Here is a 21,624-nt window from a genome sequence, read left to right as displayed (position 1 = left end):
GGGAGCGGAGGAGGGAGAGAGAGTTGGGGAGAGAGAGGGATACAAAACTTGAGAGACTATTGAATGCTGAAAATGAACTGAGGGTTGAGGGGGAAGGGGGAGGGGGGAAAAGAGGTGGTGGTGATGGTGGAGGGCACTTAAGGGGAAGAGCACTGGGTGTTGTATGGAAAACAATTTGACAATAAAATATTATGGAGAAAAAAAAAAAGAAGTACATATGAAATCAGGTTAAAAATAAGCCACAGGTTCTCTTGCGATTTTGGAAACATCTCTTTGTTTAATCATAGAATTATTTTCCTCTTCCACTCATCATAAATAATCCACTTCATTACTTCACCAATCCTTTTGTAAAAATTTGGTATTTAGCATAAACAAACACTGAACGTTAGCCAGAGGTGTCTTTCAAACAGAATAGGGAAGAATTAAAAAAAAAATACAAAACTTAAAATTAAGAAAAGGACACATGAAAAGATTAACATTATCACCCATTAAAAAACCAAATTTCATAACAACCATTTAAAAAGAATCCCAGGTGGAAAACTGAGTAAACATAAATATAATCTAATGTATTTCTTTCATAAATACATTTAGATAAAAAATGCATAAATGGATAGCCTGACAGTGCATAACACATAATAAAATATTTTTGAGATGAATAATTAAATCCCAATAAGCATGAATTAAAAATAAATTTTGATTTTATTTTTTATTCTTTATGGAAAAATATGCCATAGTATTTGTGTAAAGAAAGAAATGGGCATTATCACTAAAGTCACCAAAATGCACAATGTAGAGATTATTTGAAAACAAAATGTATTTTTTAAAGCAAAAGATAAAGTGTTATAGCATTTTCAGTTGAACCTTATCCCATGAATCACACCTACTATAGGTGTTACATAATAGAGGTAGATAAGTTGGGGCCAAAAAAATCAGTATTCTAATGCTAGGGAGAAAGATTTTTATAGCTCAGACGAACAGACAGACAATTCCATCTTCTCTGAAATTCAAAGAAGCTTGAGGGAACAAAAGATGAAAATCTTTCTGTGCTCCATCTGTAAGCATCAAAAGTATCGAACAAAATGGCTGGAGTCCTAGATACAAGTGAAATTCTTGGCCAATAACCTGTTGAACATAGATTTTTGCAGAGTCTGGCCTTACCCTTAAAATTTTCAGTGAGGACAACGCTTGTGAAACTTACGAGGAGGTTCAATAGTATTGGAATGGTCAGAAGCTACACGGATGAGAGCTGGTAGGGACAGTGAGATAAACTTGCAGTACTGATAAAGCCGATAAGGTTCTATGGAATGATTTTGTTGTTGTTGTTGTTGTTGTCGTTGCTGACCTAATAACAACAAAACAGCTGCTGAGGACAGAGTCAGCCTCAGTGAGACCCAGGATGCCAATATTGTCTGTCAAATCAAGGAAGGACACGCAGAGAGGATGTGACAGAATGCTGCGTAGGAAGTAGAGGAAAATGCTCCCCTAATTCTATATATTGCTTTCCTCTCTAGTTGGGTCCAGTGAAAGTTTGCTTAGCCACAGTATAGGCAAACACAAACACTCTTTTGAAAGCTGAGGCCCAATTGGGACATCATTTTATTTGATATTTTGGTTAATGAATGGTTTTGCATTTTCGGTGCCCAGTTTTCTTCCCATCTGGCTAGACAGAATGTGTATATGTAACATTTGTTTGTATCCATGACCTTTATATTTTATTTATTCGGAAGAAAATATGACTTAATTCTAAAAAATTGTAAACTTTTGTCAGATCTGCCAAGGAAATTTTCACTAATAACTTGTCTCAAATGCCTTAAGTGTGCTTAATTCAAGGATGTAACAGGCTGCTTCTGGCTAAGAGGGGCAATTTGTGCTCAGACATCTGTGTAACAAGAAGACATTCTGGTCTCAGTTGTGGAATGCGAATATAATCCACCATTAATGGTTCCTATTCTCCAACTGACGGTAACATTTTTGGGCCTCACATTTGGCTGGTATGAGTGTGAGAGTGTGCTGGAAAACAGGTAAGAAGGAAATTATGGCAGAAAAAGGGAAAATATGTGAAATAGAATTGTAAAACTCCTGAAAACTGAGTCCTGTAGTTTACCTCAAAACTTCCCTTACTTATAACTCAAACATCAGGCTCTTTCTTTGAAGCAGCTTATAATAAATTTACGACATATAACACCGCCATCTCTTATAATGGGACTGAGGAATTTCTGTGTGGAAACTATTTGAAGGAATGTCTAAAAAATGATGTCAAGAAATGCAGATAACTTATGCTTTTCAGCATCTATTCAATCTATGACCCCTGCTGAGTTGATAAGGAAGAGGCATGTCACAGTTGTAGAAAAAAAGAATCACACAGTAAATCAAAGTATTCATGAATAAGACTTTGGAAATTTTCACTGCCATCAGGAGGGCATCTTCCTGATGGGGTGACCTCATTTCATACAGCACAGTAACTAGAACATGGTTGTATTGCACCAAAGGTGGTACAAGGAAAGCATGTTTGCTTTTTGTCACGATGACGGTTTCCTGTGGTAGGAAAAAAATAATAATAAACCACTCCAAAATACAGTACCACCCCTGGTAGTAACCAACAAAGTAGGTTTTGGAAATAACACTCCTGTCAAATACATTGTAAGGCACTTAAACTGTTATATCATATTTTTGTGTAAAAAAATAAAATATGCATCGAGGCAACATTCACAAGTACGCGTCTTCGGAACTGTTTGTAGGTACAATCCTGTACATATATACATCACGGCATGAGGGTGCCTTCTGTTATACCGTCGGCCTCGTCAACTTCACTCCCTATAGGAAAGGACAACATGATGTTCAGAACTGGACAGTATCAGAGTTGGACAAAATGAAAGCATCAGTTAAAACCAGATAACTTATGCTACTAGAAAGAAGCAGCAGCTGACCCCGACAGCCTCACATAACCAATGACACAAACTTCCAGACACAAACAGACCTGTCTGCCCACCTCACTGGCTGGCGGACTTTGTCCTCTCCCCGGCCTTAGCTGGCTACTCACACTGTCCCACCAAACATGGATGGTGGCCATGCGTCTCAATCACTATTATTTGTAAAGCAGAAGAGACCCTCATGGATATGACTGACAGTTTGTATTTATTTTGTGGTCAAATGGGATGGGTAAATATCCCAAGCCTTCTGGATTGTTCTGAGGTAGCCAATACCTCCCTTGTTTGGGGTTGTTCCCGTGCAAAAGGAAAATGAACAGCATTGTCCAATTTTGCCTCCCTTTTGGAAATGCTTCAGTTACTCTGCAGAATAAATCCCAGGGCTTTTAAACAGTTTGCTGTTCACTGTGACTACATGTTTTTGATAGACTATTAGGATTTTCAAATAATTGTCTTCATTCTTCGTTAACATTTATGTGTATAAATTCTGACCAACAGCACACATCAGTAAATCAAAATGGAAGTTTTCAAAAGGGATAAATAGTAAAATAAATTTAAAAAAAATAAGTAAAAATAAATTCAAAAAGTAAAAAAAAGAAATAAAAGAAGAACTAAACTGCTCTTCACCAACTCGGAGTGGGCAGACCAGAGCCAAGATGTGGCACCCAGTACAGAAGGGGAATGGCTGAGGTTCTGGTAAATGACAATATAAATGAAGGTGCTGGGTGGGCTAACTTTTTCCGGTAGGATCCTGGGGACCTACAGCACTCCTTTTAAAAGCAATGTTCTGTCTCTGTCTAGAGTGTTCTTGTGGTTTTGGGGCAAGATTCTGGGGTTCTAGTCCTCACTCTAGCACTGACTAGTCCACCCACATAGCCTTGGGCAAGTTGCTCGGCTCCCTGAGCCTACTTCCGAACCTGTACAGTGCGACAGCAGAGCTTGCCACCAACGATGCTGTACACAGTGATGGACAGTGGTGACAATAACGGTAATCACAGCAGTGAGCTTTTACCAAACACCCGCCATTCCATCCTCTGTAACTCTAAAGAGGAGATATTGTCATTAGTCTCTGCGTGGCAGAAACTGAGGTACAGAGAAGTGAAGTACGTGCCCAAGGTCACCCAGAGAGGAGGGAGCAGAGCCCATAGGCTTGTACAAGGTCTACACTCTGAACCAGGTAATGATTGGGATGTGCTTGGCATATAGAGCTCAGTAGGTGGTAGTGTGATAATTCCAGATTCAGGATGCTAATGACACAACACAGGGCACTCCGCTGTCACTGGCTAACTCTTTTTCCTATTCTCCTGATAATAGCTGCCATGCTGTGTGCAGGCTCAGAGAAGTCCTGTAAGGTCTGAGCTGCTGGGAAGGAGAACTCTGTGGAAACTTCGATGGTATATGCAGCAACTAAACTTTGTGTGAATTGCCTGGCTGATAATTTAGGAAATCAAATCTACAGATATCAAATAAGTAATAAGATTCTGAGCCAAGTGTAGCGAAGTTGATATTGTGTGGGCTCCTTTGTTAATTAAATTATCTAAATGCCAAACACATAGTTTTGCTGTGCAAAGAAGCTGTGTCTGGAAAATTAAAGTAGACATTTTAGATAAATCCAGGTGCTGTCACATTTACTTATTTAATTTTTAAAAAGTTTTATTTATCTATTTTGAGGGGGAGAGAGAAAGAGAGAACATGAGCAGGGGAGGGGCAGAGAGAGAGGGAGAGAGAGAATCCCAAGCAAGTTCATGCTGTTAGCGTGGAGCCCGATGCGGGGCTCAAACTCATAAATAGTGAGATCATGACCTGAGCCCAAATCAAGAGTGGGACACTTAACCGACCGAGGTGCCTCAGGAGCTATCGTACTTAGAAAGGCATGTGAAATCAGGACACATATGAAAAAGATGGGTTGGGGGAAAGATGGTGAACACTTGATAGGGGTACAGATAATTTGAATATATTCACCTTCGCAATATGCCCTTCAATGAAACCTCAATCCTCCTTTTCAAATTGAAATGGATCAATGCATCATTATTCTTCTTCTCAAGAAGATATGTACTTGAGAATAAGAATTTGCTAGTGAAAATTAAAGTATACAAACAGCTAAGATTCGGAAATAGCATTTCAATCTAATTCGGAATTAAACAAGATCTTGCCAGAGTCTTACCTTCTGCCTTGACACCATCCAAGACTTTATCGTTGGCACCAACACACTTCCCAGAAGGATCTGAACTGGATGGTATATGAGCAAGGGCACGGATATTAGAGACAGGTGCTCGTGGCCTGCGAACACTATCTTCAGCATTGGAATTCCTGATGGGCAAAGAAGACAGAAAATCTAGAAGCGAATTCAGTCTGTCATCAGACTTAAGACACACTCCAATAAAACTGGAACTTTGTACTAGGTCATGACCATCTTTCCCCCTGAATGTACTGACAGAGAATGTCTCAAACACGTCATCAAATCGTCCTTTCACTACATAGCTCTTCCCAGAAAAGATTAAAGCTGAAAAGGTGGTCAGCGTTCAAAGGCACCAATAATTGCCACTGCAAATTAGCAGCCTGTCTACCAAGGAGAGGGGAGAAGAGTTGCTTCTCAGAAGGCTGAAAAATACTAGTAAGGCAGAGGTCCGAAATGGATCTTTCTATGCTTAGTAGTGAAATAGACTGTCGGTGTTTAGGGCGGAGGCCTGCTTGGCACCATATCAAAGTCCCAAAGTTCACTTTTGAGAGTCAAAAGGATACAGTAAGGTAAGAGATGATATATACTGCCAAGTGAACATTAATAAAGGCTTTGCACCTTCTCTTTTGGCCAAGGATCCCAAAGCGCTTTATGAGCTACTGTGTACGGCAAGTGAATTGTATGATAAGTCCTGAATGTTTAAACCCCACAGTGGAAGTCTTAATGGAACTCAGGTAAATGAATAGGCTTCGTGAGTCTACCACTCTATTATACCAAGGGCAAAATCTACAGATTTTGTAAACAGCTGCCTATAGTGTGTACCTATTAGGCTTTTATAACAGAAATCAGACACTGGCAATTTGACTATTGCTACCAATTGTTTCAATATGGCCCAGTTGTCAGAATTATTGTGTACGTATGTCTGCTTTTTCAACAGAATGGCTTTAATATCTTAGCTTCCTTCTTGTTTCTTTGAGAACAGCCTCTGGAAAGGACTCAGGCTCCTAAACATGCATAGTGATGGCACATAAATAACTTTTTATTATAACCCACTGAGGAAAGCTCTGCTTTTTCAATTATTTTTACCTTCTAATAAATTTCAAACCTTTATGCAAAAATGTATTTCATAGCCGCTTTCTTTTTCATAGCCTCACAAATCATTGCCGTAAACTGAAGACACTTAACTCATCCACAACAATCTCTCTCTCACAGCTCTGAAAGTACATGCTTAGATTTTTGTAGTTTCTGTCTTCTTACTAGTAGAAATAAAACAAAAGAGCTTTCATTTTTTAAAAGATAATATACTTCATCAGGGGTACCTGGGTGCCTCAGTCAGTTGGGCGTCCGACTTTGGCTCAGGTCAGAATCTTGTGGTCCGTGAGTTTGAGCCCTGAATCCGACTGTGTGCTGACAGATCAGGCCTGCAGCCTGCTTCAGATTCTGTGTCTCCCTCTCTCTGCCCCTCCCCTGCTTGCACTTTGTCTCTCTCTCTCTCTCTCAAAAACAACTAACATTAAAAAAATTTAAAAATATATACTTAATCAACTGACAGTTAAAAAGCAGCATCTGATATTACAGTCCTGGGAAGTTCTTATAACAAGAAAAGATCTGAACATTCTCTTCTTCTTTCCAGGAGAGATTATTTGGCCCAAAGGGATTATGTTAAGGAGCTGGGAGGGGGTGGTGGTGGAGGTGGAGTCAAAGCAAGGCAGAAGGGAGCAAATAATAGAAATATGGAGACATTTGTCCCCGTAAATGATCAGAGTGAGGTTTCTGACCCAAAGTTCGAGGACCATGGCTGCTGGGTTAAATCACTTGAGCAACCCTTTCTTGGCGAAGACTCGGGCTCTGTGTTGTTCTTCAGCAAGCTTAAGTGGGGTCTGAAGGGAAGCCATAGATATAGTCACAGGGCTGCTACTGTGGTAAATAAACAAAAAATCACGGCAAGATATAGGAGGCAACTCAGGGCAGCCACATCAGAGGTTCACAGAGATGTGCCCATAATGATGATGAGAATTGTTGGTATGCAATGAGTGCTTGCTACATGTCACGTGCTGCCAACGTGCCCTCCCGTATTAATGGAATTAAGCCTCCCATTAACCCTGGGAGGTGGTTGAAAACTATTGTTTGCAACACTTTACTGATGAGGGAAGAGACACCTTGTGGTCAGGAAACTTTCCCAGCTGGTGGAGTCTGAACCGCTCCCCAGGCAACATGGGGTTCCAGTTTTCTGGGCCAGGTCAGGGCCAAGGTATCTGAGGTCTTCAGTTCACGATGCCATGGGGACTGCAGCTCGGATAAGCAGAAATGGAGCTTTGTGGTCCAGAAGTTCTTTTGGAATTCATTCCCCTTGGATGCTTCTCAGAAGCACTTCCAGCAGTAGAAGATCTCATTGAAGTCCCCTGCTACTCATACTGGAATGTTCTGTGATTTCACATGCTCACGGAGTGAGGTGACGGCCAGGACTACCCCAGGAGTGTCAAGGGCACATGGACAGAAACATGCAGCCAAGTCTTTACTCTCAAGGAGCTTCCAGTGTACAAGTGACCTCCTACCCTCACACCATTTGTGTGAAGTTCTCTTCTGGCCCTGGGCTGGTTCTTCAGCTCCCGGATCTCATCTTCAAACACACCCTTCTGTACACTGCTCCAGGATGGGGCTGGGACTCTGCAAACATCGCCTGTCCTTGGCAGCCGACTCTGTGGATGGTTCTGCCAACAGGAGCACCAGAGGAAGGCTGGAGGAGGAGGGACTCGGGGTTCCTGCCGGCAGCAGCGCCTTCAGGGGACAGCAGTAGTCAGCTCCAGTGGACAGGTCCTTGTGCCCCTCCTAAAAGGCCTGAGCCCCCGTTTCCTCCTCTAAGCTTCTAGGCTCTGAGAACCCTCACCTCTTCTCTTTGTTCCCCAAGCTCCTCTGCTACCTGTGACTATTACTCATTTTTGTCCTCACAGTCCCCTTTCCCTCTTTCCACTTTCCCCACACTGTTTACTCCTCTTTGTGTGAAAGAGTATTTTCCGTGTTCTGACGGACCTGGTGGTTCAGGTGCTGTTCTTACTCTGCCTTGTAGTACACTCATTCGCCTTGCCTCGCAAAGAGAAGGGATGCATGAGGACTAGCAGCTGCCCCAGACATTGGTCGAATTAAATAGGGATTTCTCTCCACTATATATGCTGCAATACCTTCTTGTTAATCATTAATCAGATTTCCTATCGCTATTACTCAATGACTAATGTTAAAACTATGACTGAACATAATATAATTGAGGAAAAAGACTTAGCTTCCAGAGATTAGGGCTCAAGTCCCTTTCACATGTCGTTGTTTGTTCCTCTCATATGGCAGATGCACAGCTCAAACCCTTGGTGAGGGGAGGGGGACCCCAGCAATTCAGGTCATATGCTATTTGTTTCCAGAATCTTCATTTTCCTAAAGTCTCTTTCTCTCTCTCTCTCTGATGTTTACTTATTTCTGAGAGAAAGAGAGAGAGAGAGAGAGAGAGAGAGAGAGAGAGAGAGAGAGAATGGGGAAGAGGCAGAGAGAGAGGGAGACAGAGGATCCAAGCAGGCTCTCCGCACTGACAACAGTGAGCTGGATATGGGGCTTGAACTCACGAATCACGAGAACAAAACCTGAGACAAAGTCAGATGCTCAACCAACTGAGCCGCCCAGATGCCCCTTCCCTTTCTTTAGTCTTAAAATCCACCATACTTTTCCATTATTTGATGTCTACTTTCTTTTTCAATTATTTGAGTTTCTTTTTTCTAAAATCCTATTTATCTCCATCCTTCCATCTCTCTTTTTCCCAACTTTTCTTTCAGTCCCCCCACCTCTAGTAGGCTCTTCACTCTGCATTTTCATTTCCTTGAAGGTCAGTGTGGATAGAAATTGGGAGAAGCAGAGCAAGAGTTGACTTGAACATGTTGGAGTGTTCCATGCCATCGTGGCCGTCACTTGGAAGCAATGAGTTCAATGTCAGCTTTAGGGCACCTTTGCCATGTTGCCGGCACTATCAGGATGACAATGCAAAATTCAATATAGAGACGTAAGGAATCTGTAAGAGCCATGATTTCCATTAGCTGGTCATGAATTTGGCAGAATGCGATCTTCAAGCCAAATCGGAACACGAGCAGTAGCTCCTATTCCAGAAGCCTATGTTGCACACCACCTCCCATCCTCTTCACTCGCCTGTTTGCTTGGTCATTCGTTTGTTCAGTTAGCACTCATGGACCTGATGAACTGCCTGTGAAAGGGCAAAGCATGCCAGGAGTGGAATGTGACATGGCCCTGCGCTGAGGACTTCCCGGGCACCCCTGTGACCGCTCACACCTCCTCCCCATAAACTTCCTTCAGGGCCAGCGGCTCTCAACTGCATTCCCACACTGTGTCCCAAACCCACACTGAAGTCTCTCTGACTTTAGGTCTATCCTATCCAAGCTATTTTCCACTCCGTGGCCAGAGTGAGCACAAAGTTGGGTTATATCAAATCCCTCAGGAGTTTGTGGCACAGGGGGGTGCTCCTAAGTGTGGTGCATGAGGACCCTTCCTGACCTGGCCCCAGCCTGCCCCTGTGTGTCTCACACTCCCCTCTCTGCTTGCTCTGGGCTCCAGCGGGAAGAGCTCTGCGCTGCCCTCCCCGCCCTCCCTGCCACATGCCCGGGCCCAGCACTGTCCCCCCGGCCTTTGTGCATAAAGTCCTTTTGCCTGGAATGCCTTTCACCCACTTTCTCTAGCCCTCTCCTCCAGTAGACCTCAGTTCCTAAGTCGCCTCCTCTGGGCTACTGTCTTCGAAGCTGCAGGCTGGCCTTCAGGTCCACTCTACGGTGTGCTCACCTGACCCGCAGCACCTTCCAGCCCCGTGCTCACTGCACTGCCTGGTCCGTATGCGCTGCCGTCGCTGAGCTGACAGCTGAGGCTCAGCGGCTGTTTCTTCTTCATCTCTGGGCATACAGTAGGTGCCCAAAAGGAGTATGTCGAGTGAGTGGATTTCTATTTTTTCCAGATCCCACCATAAGTTTACAGTGCAGACTATCACTCTGTTTTCACTACCTTCTTTAAGCAGGGGGAGAAATGGCAATAATTAAAAAAAAAACAACAAACCAAACAAACTTACTAGAAAGAGTTTTCTTTTTAAAGTAAAATTTAAATATAGGACTCTTTTCATCTTGCTATCACTGCAGTAATATAAATGAAGCAAATTAATTTTAATGCTCCCAGGTACTGATTCTGTGTCACCATGGTTGACAGGATCCAACTAGACTTTATGAGATGGCATTTGACTTTATGGAAGTGAACACTATGCTCGCATTTACAATTTTACGGGGGCTTTAAGCTGTCATGCTGAAAAATGTTTATAAAACATTAATCAAAAAATGCCTCTTTAATACAATGCATTGTCTGAAAGATGTTAGAAGGCGCATATTGTAAATGGATTCTTTTTCTGACTAAAGTAATTTCCACCAAAAGCATTTCCCCATTGCTCTACAAGTACACTGTGTGGATAGATAAAGAGCACTTTCCCAGCACATTACTACCTGCTCCAAACACTTGGGAAATCAGTAATGTACAGCATGCCATATTTCCATGTCACACATGACACATTCGTCTAAAATTATCCAACAGAGTTTGACACTGCGGCACATTCCATAAGCAGGGCTTTCAACTGACATCTGCCTAGTAGGAACTTCAAGTGAGAGCTTTCTTCTTCTAACAAGCAAGTAAGGGCTTTCTTTTATCCTATACCCAGGATGCAGAGGATAAAACAATATGTACAAGAACAAGTTTTTTTTTTCCTATTTTAAATATGTTTATTTTATGTTCTCTGAATTAGAAAATTCCCTTTGTATCAGTGTTCAAGCTTCAACAGTTTCTATGTTCTATCAGATGGGCAGTTTTAATTGTTCCTCAAGAAACATTTATCTGTCCAGATTAAATAAATATGGACTTTGACTTAGCCCACACTGAAGGCTGAAGGCTGCTCTATTGTTCATAATATAAAAACTATCTACTTCATATCACACTGTTCAGCTTACTTGTAGGTGCACAATGTTCTCACCATCATCCATCCATCCATCCATCCATCCATCCATCCATCCATTCCTTCATTAAGATATACTTTTTGGGGGCGCCTGGGTGGCTCAGTCAGTTAAGTGTCCAACTTCAGCTCAGGTCATGACTGAGCTGCTTCATGAGTTCAAGCCCCACATCAGGCTCTGTGCTGACAGCTCAGAGCCTGGAGCCTGCTTCAGATTCTGTCTCCCTCTCTCTCTGCCCCTCCCCTGCTCACTCTCAAAAACAAATAAAATGTTTAAAAAATTATTTTAAAATATACTTTTTGGTCTCTGTCCTATGTGAGTCACTGTTCTCGGTGCTGGGCAGATAAGGTCAGTAGCACCACCAAGGCCCCTGCCTTCCTGGGGCTCACCTTCTTGTAGCTCTTGCCCTGATACCTCAGCTTTCCTTTGTCAGAGGGATGAGTGTCAGCACAGTGAGTGTAACCCCTTCCATCTTCCCCAGTTTCTACAACTGGAAGTTTGAGGATTATCTTTTATGAAGCCCATTTGTCTTTTTATCCCTAGATGGAGCCACTGAAATCTGTAGTTTCTTTCCTCCATCTGCCACTCTCCTTCCCCTTCGGTTTTCACTACCAACTTCCTACTTCTGCATCTCATAAAACCAAACTGAGATTACTCTTATAGCCTCCTGACATAACTCGGTCTTCAGACTCTTCCCTTCATCAATCCTTCAAACCACAGCCAGATTAATCTTCTTATGACCCCCCATTAATTAAAGCCAATACCTTGCTCAAGAATTACAATGACTTTCCAGTGCCCATTCATCACATTCTCTACCTAGTCAACTTGCGTGAAAAAACAGTTACTAATGGCACCATTTTGTAAGTGCTTACCGCATGCGAAGTGCTTTGCCTGCATTATCTCATTTAATCCTTGCAACAGCCCTATGGAATAGGGGCAATTTTCCCATTTAGGCATGAGGGAACTGAGGTTTAGAGCAGTTAAGTGACTTGCCTGACATCATGCATCATGCATTTCAGTAGAGGCAGAAGTGGACCTCGGTCTATTTACTTGTAATCACTGAGCTATGCCAACTCCATTAAACCAAACTTTCAGTTGTCAATTGTGTCCCTGGCTCAGGTCTAGTACTTTCTCATCTTTGTGAAAGCCGAGCCTTGGTTGGATCTTGCCCTTTTTCTCAACCTAAATCCTATGGGTTCATTCAGGCTCAGCTTTATATTTCCTCCACTGTGACAGTGGCCTCACTACTGATTTTTTCCTCTTTTGAGGCAAGAAGATGCTCTTCCTCCTTACATCAGATAAAGTTGCACTTGCTTATGTTGCAATTATTTTCTTTGGTGTAGGTTTTGTTTCCCCCTGACCATAGGCAAAGTATTATATTCTTCTTTGAATCTCCTGTGATATTTAAGCATAAGACTGGTACTTAATAAATGATTGATTATTTAAGAAGAGATACTAAAGTAATGTTTGCTATTTACGAAGACAGGATATGGAACAAATAAATACTAGCTGCTTCACTAGATTGCAGAGAGTACATTCACACACTCCTTGGGGAGAGAACTGTATTTTATGGGACAAAATACACTTGCAATGGCAGGAAGAGAAGAAACTGGAATGACTGAGAAACACAAAATTTGAAATGAGTACTGAATTGTGGAGTGGGAGAGGAAATATGTTGAAAAACAGCCTCTGTGGCCCTTGAAGTCTAATATGACACTCATATTCCCACTTAGCGAAAATAGAGTGTATTCTAATCACCTGGACCATTTCCTGTCTTTCAGGGGTTCATTTGCCTGAATTCACATGAGTTGTTTTCCATTTAAATGCCTTCTCAGACTTTCCACTAGGTTTTGGAGGGAGCTGTTGGCAAATGTGGAATCTAGTTGATTCTCTCTTCAGTTGTCATGGTGATCTCCTACTTTTGTTTAGTCTGTTCTTAGTTAGAAACATCCATAAGTTTACTATCTGAATGTCCTACACATTATTATTTGAATTCTATCTCTTCCTCAGTGAATCTCTCAGAAAAGCCCATGTTTGCCTCTAAAAGTCATTGGAATAGATGGTCGCTCCAGTCATAATATAATCCAGGAAGGCAGTCACTGTTTGGGACACTCTTCTCCCACATCGCAAATGCCAATCTCTGTGCCCCCCCACCCCCCCAACAGAGTCTTCCTCTTACTCACAAAAAGTCAAACTCACTGGCACTAATTTATCTCAACTACTAAACAAGGGAGCAATTACATGTCATTTCTAGAGTACAAAATGATACCGTGATAAAGTGCAATAAGTTTTGGAATTTGGCTAGAAAAGCTTTCAGTTAGAATTGTCCTAAAGCAAGCTAATTTTCAGTAATATAGCTGTTATTTTCATGCAGCCATTTATAATTTATTGTATCCAGTAACCTACGTGAGGCAGGTCAGGGTCGGAGTTAAGAAGCCTGACACAGGAGTCCAAGAGCCCTGGCTTACCTCCCACGTCCACCACTTACCACCTGTGTGACCTTGGTTGAGCAAGTTATTTAGTCTCAGTTTTCACATCTGTAAACTGTACCTACTCTGTAGGTTTTGGGCTTTTTTTTCTTTTACTAAACAGTAAGTGAAATACTGCATAAAGTCCATTACGTGTCAGACACTCTTCTAGGTGCAGAGAATAAATAGGTAACTGCCCTCTCCCACTGCCTTCAAGGAGTGTATGCTCTTACTCATTCAATAGGGAGAGAAGATAGAGGTACCATGCCAAACGTAGGCAAAGAGCAAATCCCACCCAGTAACAAAATCCTGACACAGTGCGAAAATGCATCACTGCTGTCTAGGGAAACAGTTGCTAGGCAAATGGATTCAGTGAACATTTGGGTTATTCTCATTTTTGCCTCTTGTTTAGAGGGGGCAAAATGAAAGGCTATCTCCTTCTAGGTTGGTAGTTGTGGCTTGTCTTGCTAGAGGCCTGCTAGATCAGTCAAGAGCTACCCTAAGGCCTGGCCTTTTGGAGCAGCTGCTATTTAGTCTGCGCAGCCCCCAGAAGTCTACTCTGCTTACAATCCTGGCTATTCTAGAACCCGCACACCCCCCCCCCATTCCAAACCCATTCTGGAACATTTGGAAGGCTGGCAAGTCAACTTCCTGCAGATTCCCTCAGGACGGTGGTCAGGATGTGACAGATCTGTGTGATCTGTTCTCCTTTACTCCCATCTAAATAACTGGTCTTTTGCTCAAATTCTCCAAGGTATTTTTGTAGGCAGGTGATGCTGCCTTACCCTTGCCAATGACTTATACTTTACTTTCCTCCTTGGTCTTTTTGTGTCACTGCCTCTTTAACTGGAATCCCCTGCCTATTATCTTTGGCATGACCCCACCACAGCATTAGAAACTCTACTGCTGCTTTATGGCACACGGAAGAAAACATTTTTGTCCTTTTTATACAAAGAGGCATCCAAAATGAGGTACAACAAAACAACATATGCAGATACGAGTTCTCTCACAGTTTCCCCAGTGTCCCAGTGTGAGTTCATGGAACCTCCGTAGATGGCGAACGTTTCCAAACTGCTGAATACAAAGGCAACGGGTTCGTCAGACTAGGCTAGACCTCTGGCAGAAAAACACGATAGTCCTGCACCAGTTTAACAGGCAGCTACAAATGGAATTTTAATTTCCAACCACCAAAGCTTGAAAAACGTCATAGGGTTATCTCTGTAGCTAGCATATGAGAGGGGGAAAGGACACTTTACAATCCACACAGGAGACGTCAGCAAACATGTGTCACAAACTGGCCTCAAAGACCTCCCCCACCTTTCCTCACAGAGGCTCATGCTGCTCTCTGACCACCCTCCCCTCCACACTTAGGACAACTTTAAATGTCAGATGTCTTTTCTGATGTGAAACTTTAGAGATTTATCCTTCATCTTTCAAAACCAGAATTCAAAAATATTTTTTTATCGAAAAGGGAGAATTAGGCCTGGAAGAGCAGGACAGTTAACAAGTACAAGGTTATACACTACACGTCTAAGGCCATTATTAAGAAAAAGGAACCATCTCTCCACTAATCAAAAGCTTTAGAAAGGAGAGAGCAGTATTCATGTTTCAGTCTTTCAACAATCCCATCTCATACAGAACTTTGGAAGCTGTATCTGGAGTTCATGGATTTTTTTTAAGAGAAAGAAAGAGAGAGAGTGTGTGTGCAGCAGCAGAGGAGGGGCAGAGAGGGAGAGGTAGAGAGAATCCTGCACTGTCAGCACAGAGCCTGATCCAGGGCTCAAACTCATGAACAGTGAGATCATGACCTGAGCTGAAATCAAGAATGAATGTTTAACCAACTGAGCCACCCAGATGCCCCATGGAGTTCATGGATATTTTGACCTTCATTTGTATATTGGAAAGGCACTATACAGGTGCAGAAGATATTGACACAGGGCTTACTATGTGTTAGGCACCATTGTGAGTGTGCAAAAATCATTTCATTCACTCCTCACATTTACAGTGTGAGTAAAGCATTCTTATCTCCATTTTCCAGATGAGAAAACTGAGGTGGCCATCAGTACAAATTTCTCCATGGCCATGTACAGCTAGTGACCGGATGGGATGTGAATACAGATAGACTGGCTCTGGCGTCTGTGGTTTTCAACCATATTCTGTGCTTGCGATGCCTGAAATGTTAATTTGTCAGAGAACTTGGGAACCCCAGAGAAAAGATACTTGGTCATACTGACATCGAAAACAGAGGGTGGAACCTAAGAAAAATAATATTTACACAAGAGCAGTCTGAAAGGAAAAGAGAGGTATGCTTTTCAACCAAGGTGCCTGTGTGACCGGCCTTTTACTTGCTTCAAATAAAAGGTGGTTTATGACCATTTTTTGGCCCATTAGGAAAACAATAGATTGCGTTTTAGTCTTCAGTTACCTGGCCTATAATCCCATCGCTTGGCTAAAAGTTTTATGTAAATAAAGATGCGAGAAAGGACCAAAATGAGCAGCTGATGTTATTTTTGTTCTGAAACAGATACGTTCTGATTGGAAAAGACGTTTAATGAATGGCCTGAGCCGGCTCACCAGATGCTGACAATGAAACATTTAACTCTACCAATTGAAGGTTTCTGCCTCAGAAGATTAGGTACACCTTCACCTGTCTGACAGCGCTGAAGGAGTAATTAGCAAGCAGGGAATTCAAGAATGAATTAAAGAGCTGAGTCACAGAGGCGTCATTCAAATGCTGGCTGTGTCTTCCAGGACGGGGTCACCATACTTATGGAGACAAGGTGGGCAGGAAGTAGACTGAGATGACTTTTTCTCCTTTTCTAGGCTGTGAAGGAAGAGTCTTTTGTCTTCTTAAGAGAAAATCTGGCTAATATTCATGCTCACAGGACGTGAACATTTCAAAAATAGATTGAGGCTTTCATATGACAAAAATAACACAAGGTCATCAGAATACACTTACCATGATCACCAATACAGAACTGGCTCCTGGTTCAGAACAGAACTCACTAAACTCACTGAACTCACTGAACTATGGCTCTGGAAAGCCGTGCTTAGTTTTACAGAATTTTTTAGATGTGTTTTTATATAAATGAAGAAAAACACTCAAATCTTTTCAGCCTGAGGCAAAGAGAAGTGGATGGATGTGACATGTGCTTTCGTGGATTCTGACACAGCTCCCACCCTCTAAGCGGTGCTTAATGCTCCCTAAAATCTTGCCACCGCTTAGTGCTCCCTAAAATTTTGCACTGTTAATCTTCTTAACAGTGGATGGTAGAACTTCCGGAAGGCTTTCAGTCTTAGTTAAGTGGTAAATGTGATCAGCCGTGATCCAAATGCTTATTTTTTTTAATATACATTTTTTTTCTTTTGTCAACCTGGCCATGAATCACCCTTTGGCAGTAATTTTCTTCCTGATGATACAATGTTTATGATGAACATCAACATCAGAAGAGATAGTAGTTTTGATTTGGGGATTAGAAATTAGCACTATTTATCCTTAAAATCATCTGTTTTAAAATGGTTCATTCAGGTCTCTGGTTTAACTTAGCTAGATGATATCCTACTAACCTCCTCCCGCTCTTTACCTATTCTGAATGATACAAATATTGGGGAGTCAAGGCCTCATTTAGAAGGCTTTTAGGCAGAGGAAGAAATTAAGAAAGTCCTTGGAGCCATTTCTGGAAACAATGATGTTTTTCTAATCCCCTCAATTCTCCTTTATTTCAGGGTACTTCACACATCTAAGTGAATTGTGGTTCTCACAAGTCAGTACAGACAAATGACCACTTTTATCAACAAATGAGTAGGTATAATCCTAAACTGCAGTCTTTTTGAAACACAGTCGTGCATGGGGCACCTGGGGGGCTCACTTGGTTAAGTGTCTGACTTTAGCTCAGGTCACGATCTCATGGTTCATGGGTTTGAACCCCACATCAGGCTCTTAGCTGTCAGCACAAAGCCCTCTTCAGATCCTCTGTCCTCCCCTCTCTCTCTTCCCCTCCCCTGCTCGCTCTCTGTATCAAAAATAAATAAACACTAAAAAAACCAATACAGTCGTGTATACATGCACACAGACACAGAAAGTAGTACGATGTGGTGGTTCTCAGCTCCTGCTACACATTAGAATCACCTGGGTGGCTTTCAGAAACTATGATGCCTGGGTCTATCCTGAGAGATTTGGAGGTAATGGCTGTGGAGAGGGGTCAGGACATCATGGTTATTGGACAGCTCCCAGGTGATTCTAATGTGAGTGTGGCTGAGAAGCCAGGTCTGGTAGAAGGGGGGAGCAAGGGGACACTGGAAGATTCTAGAGGCCGACAGGCCCGTATGCAGTAGGCTCCACTCTTTACTCACTATATGGACTGGGGTGAATTATCGGACCTCACTGAAGCAGAGCTTTCTACTTTGGACAGTGGCCTCAATAACAGCTACTGTGCAGGGCTATTGTGAAGCGTATAGGAGATAAGGCAACTTATGTGCCTGATACAGTGCCTAGCAAGTAGTAGGCACCAAAGAGCAGAGCCTTCTCCCTTTAATGTTTCCAAGTGTCTTCATTTCTACTTTCTGATTTAATGTTCCCCTCAGCCTTATAAGGCAGGAGAAGAAAACAGGCCTGCAAGTTTGGATGTCAGTATGTCTGGCTGATTTAGAACTTCATATCATTTTATTATCAAAATAATTTCATATCCTCTCTAAACTCTGGAGTGCCTCAGGGCTCAGTCCTCAGAGCTCCTTTCTCCTCTATCTCCATATTCCTTAGTGATCTCATCCAGTCTGAGAGCTTAAAATAAGCTCTATCTGGTGAGAACTCCACACTTATAAGGCCAACTCTCCACTAGACGTTAAGAAGAGATCTCAAACTTAACACGTTCAGAATGGAACTCTTGACTTGCTCCCATATCTCTCTTCAACCATCAAAATCTGTTCCTTTGCCATCTTCTCTAAGCCAGTAAATGGCAACTCTATCCTTCCAGCCCCTCAGCCAAACACCTTGGAATATCTTTAATTCTTTCTCTTATAAGCATATCTAGTTTATAGGAAGCCCTCTAAGCTCTGTGTTCAGAATATGTCCCAAATCTGATACCACTTCCACCTTTGAATTGCCTTTGATCTTAAACTCCCATCTGGATGAAAGCTTCTTAATTGGCCTTCCTGTTTCTCACTGCAGTACCCTTCCATCCATCCAACCCTGGGCTTTGGTTTAACCCAGCAGCCACAGGGATCCTTTCAAAGTGGAAGCTGGATCTTGTCTACTCAAGATACTAGTCTACTCAGAATCTTCCAATGACTTCCCCTCTCATCCTGAGTAAAAGATAAGTCCTTACAGTGGCCAACAAGGTCTTACACAGTATCACTTGCCCTTCTCCTACTACCTTGTACCATGTTTCCTATAGCTCCTCCCTCACTCATTCTGCTCCATGAAAACTGGCCCCTTCCTCATCCTCCAACTTGCCAGGCACACAGTGTGGCCCCAGGCCCTACACCCTCACTGTTCCGTCGGCTTGGAATCTTCCTCCCCTAAATACCCACATGGCTTGCTCCCTATTTCCTTCAGGTCTTCAATCCAATACCCTCTTTATGCCTAAAATCTTCCCATCTCCACCCTGACACTCCTTAATCTTCTTCCTGGTTTTATCTTTCTGTATAACACTTACCATCATTGGATGTGTTCTAATTCAGTGTGTCTGTTTAATCCCACTAGAAAGAAAGCTAGATAAGGGCAAGAACTTTTTTGTACTTTGTTCACTGCTGTAGCTCACAGGGCACTAAATAAACACTTGGTGAGTGAATGAATGAATCAAGACAATTGTGTTTCAAAAGCACCTTTTCATCGGCACCAGTGCTTTCTGTTTTTGCACTCACTGTCAGTGTCGAGGGGTTTGTGTTTTATTAATATTTAGAATGCTTGCACCAGAGTAGACCAGTCGTAGAACAGAGGGTACCTGCACATAGTGCGAACGTGCTACAGTATCATCGCCAGGCTCGGCTTCAGGAGAGATGACACTCCAAATGAGCTGGCTTCCTGAAGCCTAGGCATCGTCTGAGTTGTGTCCAATTTTACATCTCCTCTTGTCCCCAAAGTAACTTGTCAAAAACCCACCTGGCACCCCATGGCTTTCAAAAGTGGGCAGCTAACTTTAACTTCCGGCTGGAGTTGTCTGGATGGGGCTGTAGATGGGGACAAGGAGGTGGTGGGTGTCCCCCTCATTTTGCAGCTGCAGGCTCATCTACTCCTCACTGTAAAGAAGCATGGAGCTGCCTGTCATTAAATACACACAAACTGGTTTATAGTGTCTGGTTCAATTAAGGGAACTTCTGGGAAGAGACACAACCCAATAAATAATTGGAGAGATGCAACTCCGAAATGACAATTATTATTCACCAGTCTCTGGTTGCAAGTGGAGATTGAGAGAAAGGAACTTCAAGTGAATGAGATCTCCCAGGTGAGAGTCTTCACTTCAAACACAGTAAACAACTGTTGTGCTGTGAGGCACATTTTAGTACTGCTACAGGCAAACTTTCTAAATATTAATAATAATAATAAAGACCAAACCCCTCTGGAACTGACAGTGAGTATACAGATAGCAAGAAGCACTGGCAAAGGGGCGCTGTCAGCTTTCCTGGACAGGGCAAAGACCCCCTCATGCAGGACAAGCTCCAGAACACCATAGTGTGGTTCCCTCACTTCTTGCGATGTTTCCTTCCCTTTGAGAAGCATGGCGTGTATATGCCTGTGGGTGCGTGAGCTGATTATTAATGTGTACAATTGGTCTCTTTAGAGCTACTTCTAACTATGGGTGGTTTTTACAACTCAGGAATTAAGAATTTCCACTAACTTAATGCCACTGAGTTGGCCTTCAAAGCACAGAGGGTAAGGATGTGGTCTGTGGTCTGTGGAGCTGCAGTGCGGCTGGTGCGGGTAAACTGTGGTTCCTCCTGCTTGTGCCCCACCCCTGGGACTGAACGAGTGGTGGACAGCTAACACACCATCCTTAGGTTATTTCTAGAACCCTGGGTGGTACGATGGAAAGGACCTGGTCTTTGACATCAGAGACCTGGCTTTAAATCCTGATCATGCCCCTGCCAGCTGTATGATCGGATGATCTGACCCTAATGCCCTCGGTTTCCACATCCACTGAAAGGGAGGTAAAAACAACTACGTGAAGGGAGACAACCTCAAAGTTGGAGGTTTAGTGAGGCAGGGTTTGTCAAGTACCCTGTAGGGTTGTGTGCCATAGAGTCAGCACCACCAAAATGACTGTGATTAGGGTTACGGTCATGGTCAGAGACGGCATGATGAGACGGTATGGTGGAGCTAGGACTTAGTAGTTTACAAAACTGGACAGGGAAGGGCTTGCCTCTGAAACCCCAGGGTGGGGCCAGAAGCATTCCTAAAACTTTGGAGAATGGTGGCTACTGAGGACTGCCACGGGAACCGAAACTTCCCACCTAGGGTGCGGCCCAACTCCCCTGGCCTTCACCTGTCTGCAGCTTCTGGATAAGGGCTTCTGGTTCTCATCTTCTCCCGTCTCTCCCCTCCCCTCTCTTCTCTCCTCTTTCTCCTCTCCTCTTCTCTTGTTTTCTTTTTGAATCTTTCCATGGTATCAGTTACACTGTAAGATTTTGGGGAAGAATTCATATCTATTTCCTTTCATCAAGAGACTTATATATGGACAACCTTCAAATACCAGACATGCTGAAATTATTTTAGATATGCTTACTAACTTTACTCTCAGCTTAAAGAAAGCAAGCTTCACTTCTGGAGTGAGCACTAGGGGTGTGTCTGCTAAATGAATGGCTTTCCTCTGCTCAGGCTGTGCCTTGTGAAATACTGGCATACTTCCACATCCAAATGCTGTGCTTTACCCACATCCATACAAAGGGAACTCAAAAGACCCTTGAGGTTCAGGCAAAAAGAGAGGTACAGATTGGAAAAACAGGAGCAAGCTTTCATCCTTCCTAGACATAACCACAATACCACATACTGAAGCCATGGAATGAGGAAGTCAGTGATCTTGAGA

General features: G+C 42.8%; 1 protein-coding gene across 1 annotated transcript in view; it reads right to left on the bottom strand.

Moving 5' to 3' along the window:
• Nucleotides 1-251: 251 nt before the first annotated feature.
• Nucleotides 252-21,624, bottom strand: part of SLC10A7 (solute carrier family 10 member 7) — a 248,647-nt gene continuing 227,274 nt past the window's right edge. The window contains exons 16-17 of the mRNA XM_029950898.1: nt 5,092-5,237; nt 252-2,814 (exon numbers count right to left, since the gene is read on the bottom strand). Of these exons, the coding sequence (XP_029806758.1) occupies nt 2,785-2,814; nt 5,092-5,237 (176 nt within the window). The 3' untranslated portion in view covers nt 252-2,784. The remainder of the gene's footprint in view (nt 2,815-5,091; nt 5,238-21,624) is intronic.

Source organism: Suricata suricatta, chromosome 1 (genome assembly GCF_006229205.1).
Source record: "Suricata suricatta isolate VVHF042 chromosome 1, meerkat_22Aug2017_6uvM2_HiC, whole genome shotgun sequence".
NCBI lineage: Eukaryota > Metazoa > Chordata > Mammalia > Carnivora > Herpestidae > Suricata > Suricata suricatta.
This window is presented reverse-complemented; position numbering and strand designations above follow the sequence as displayed.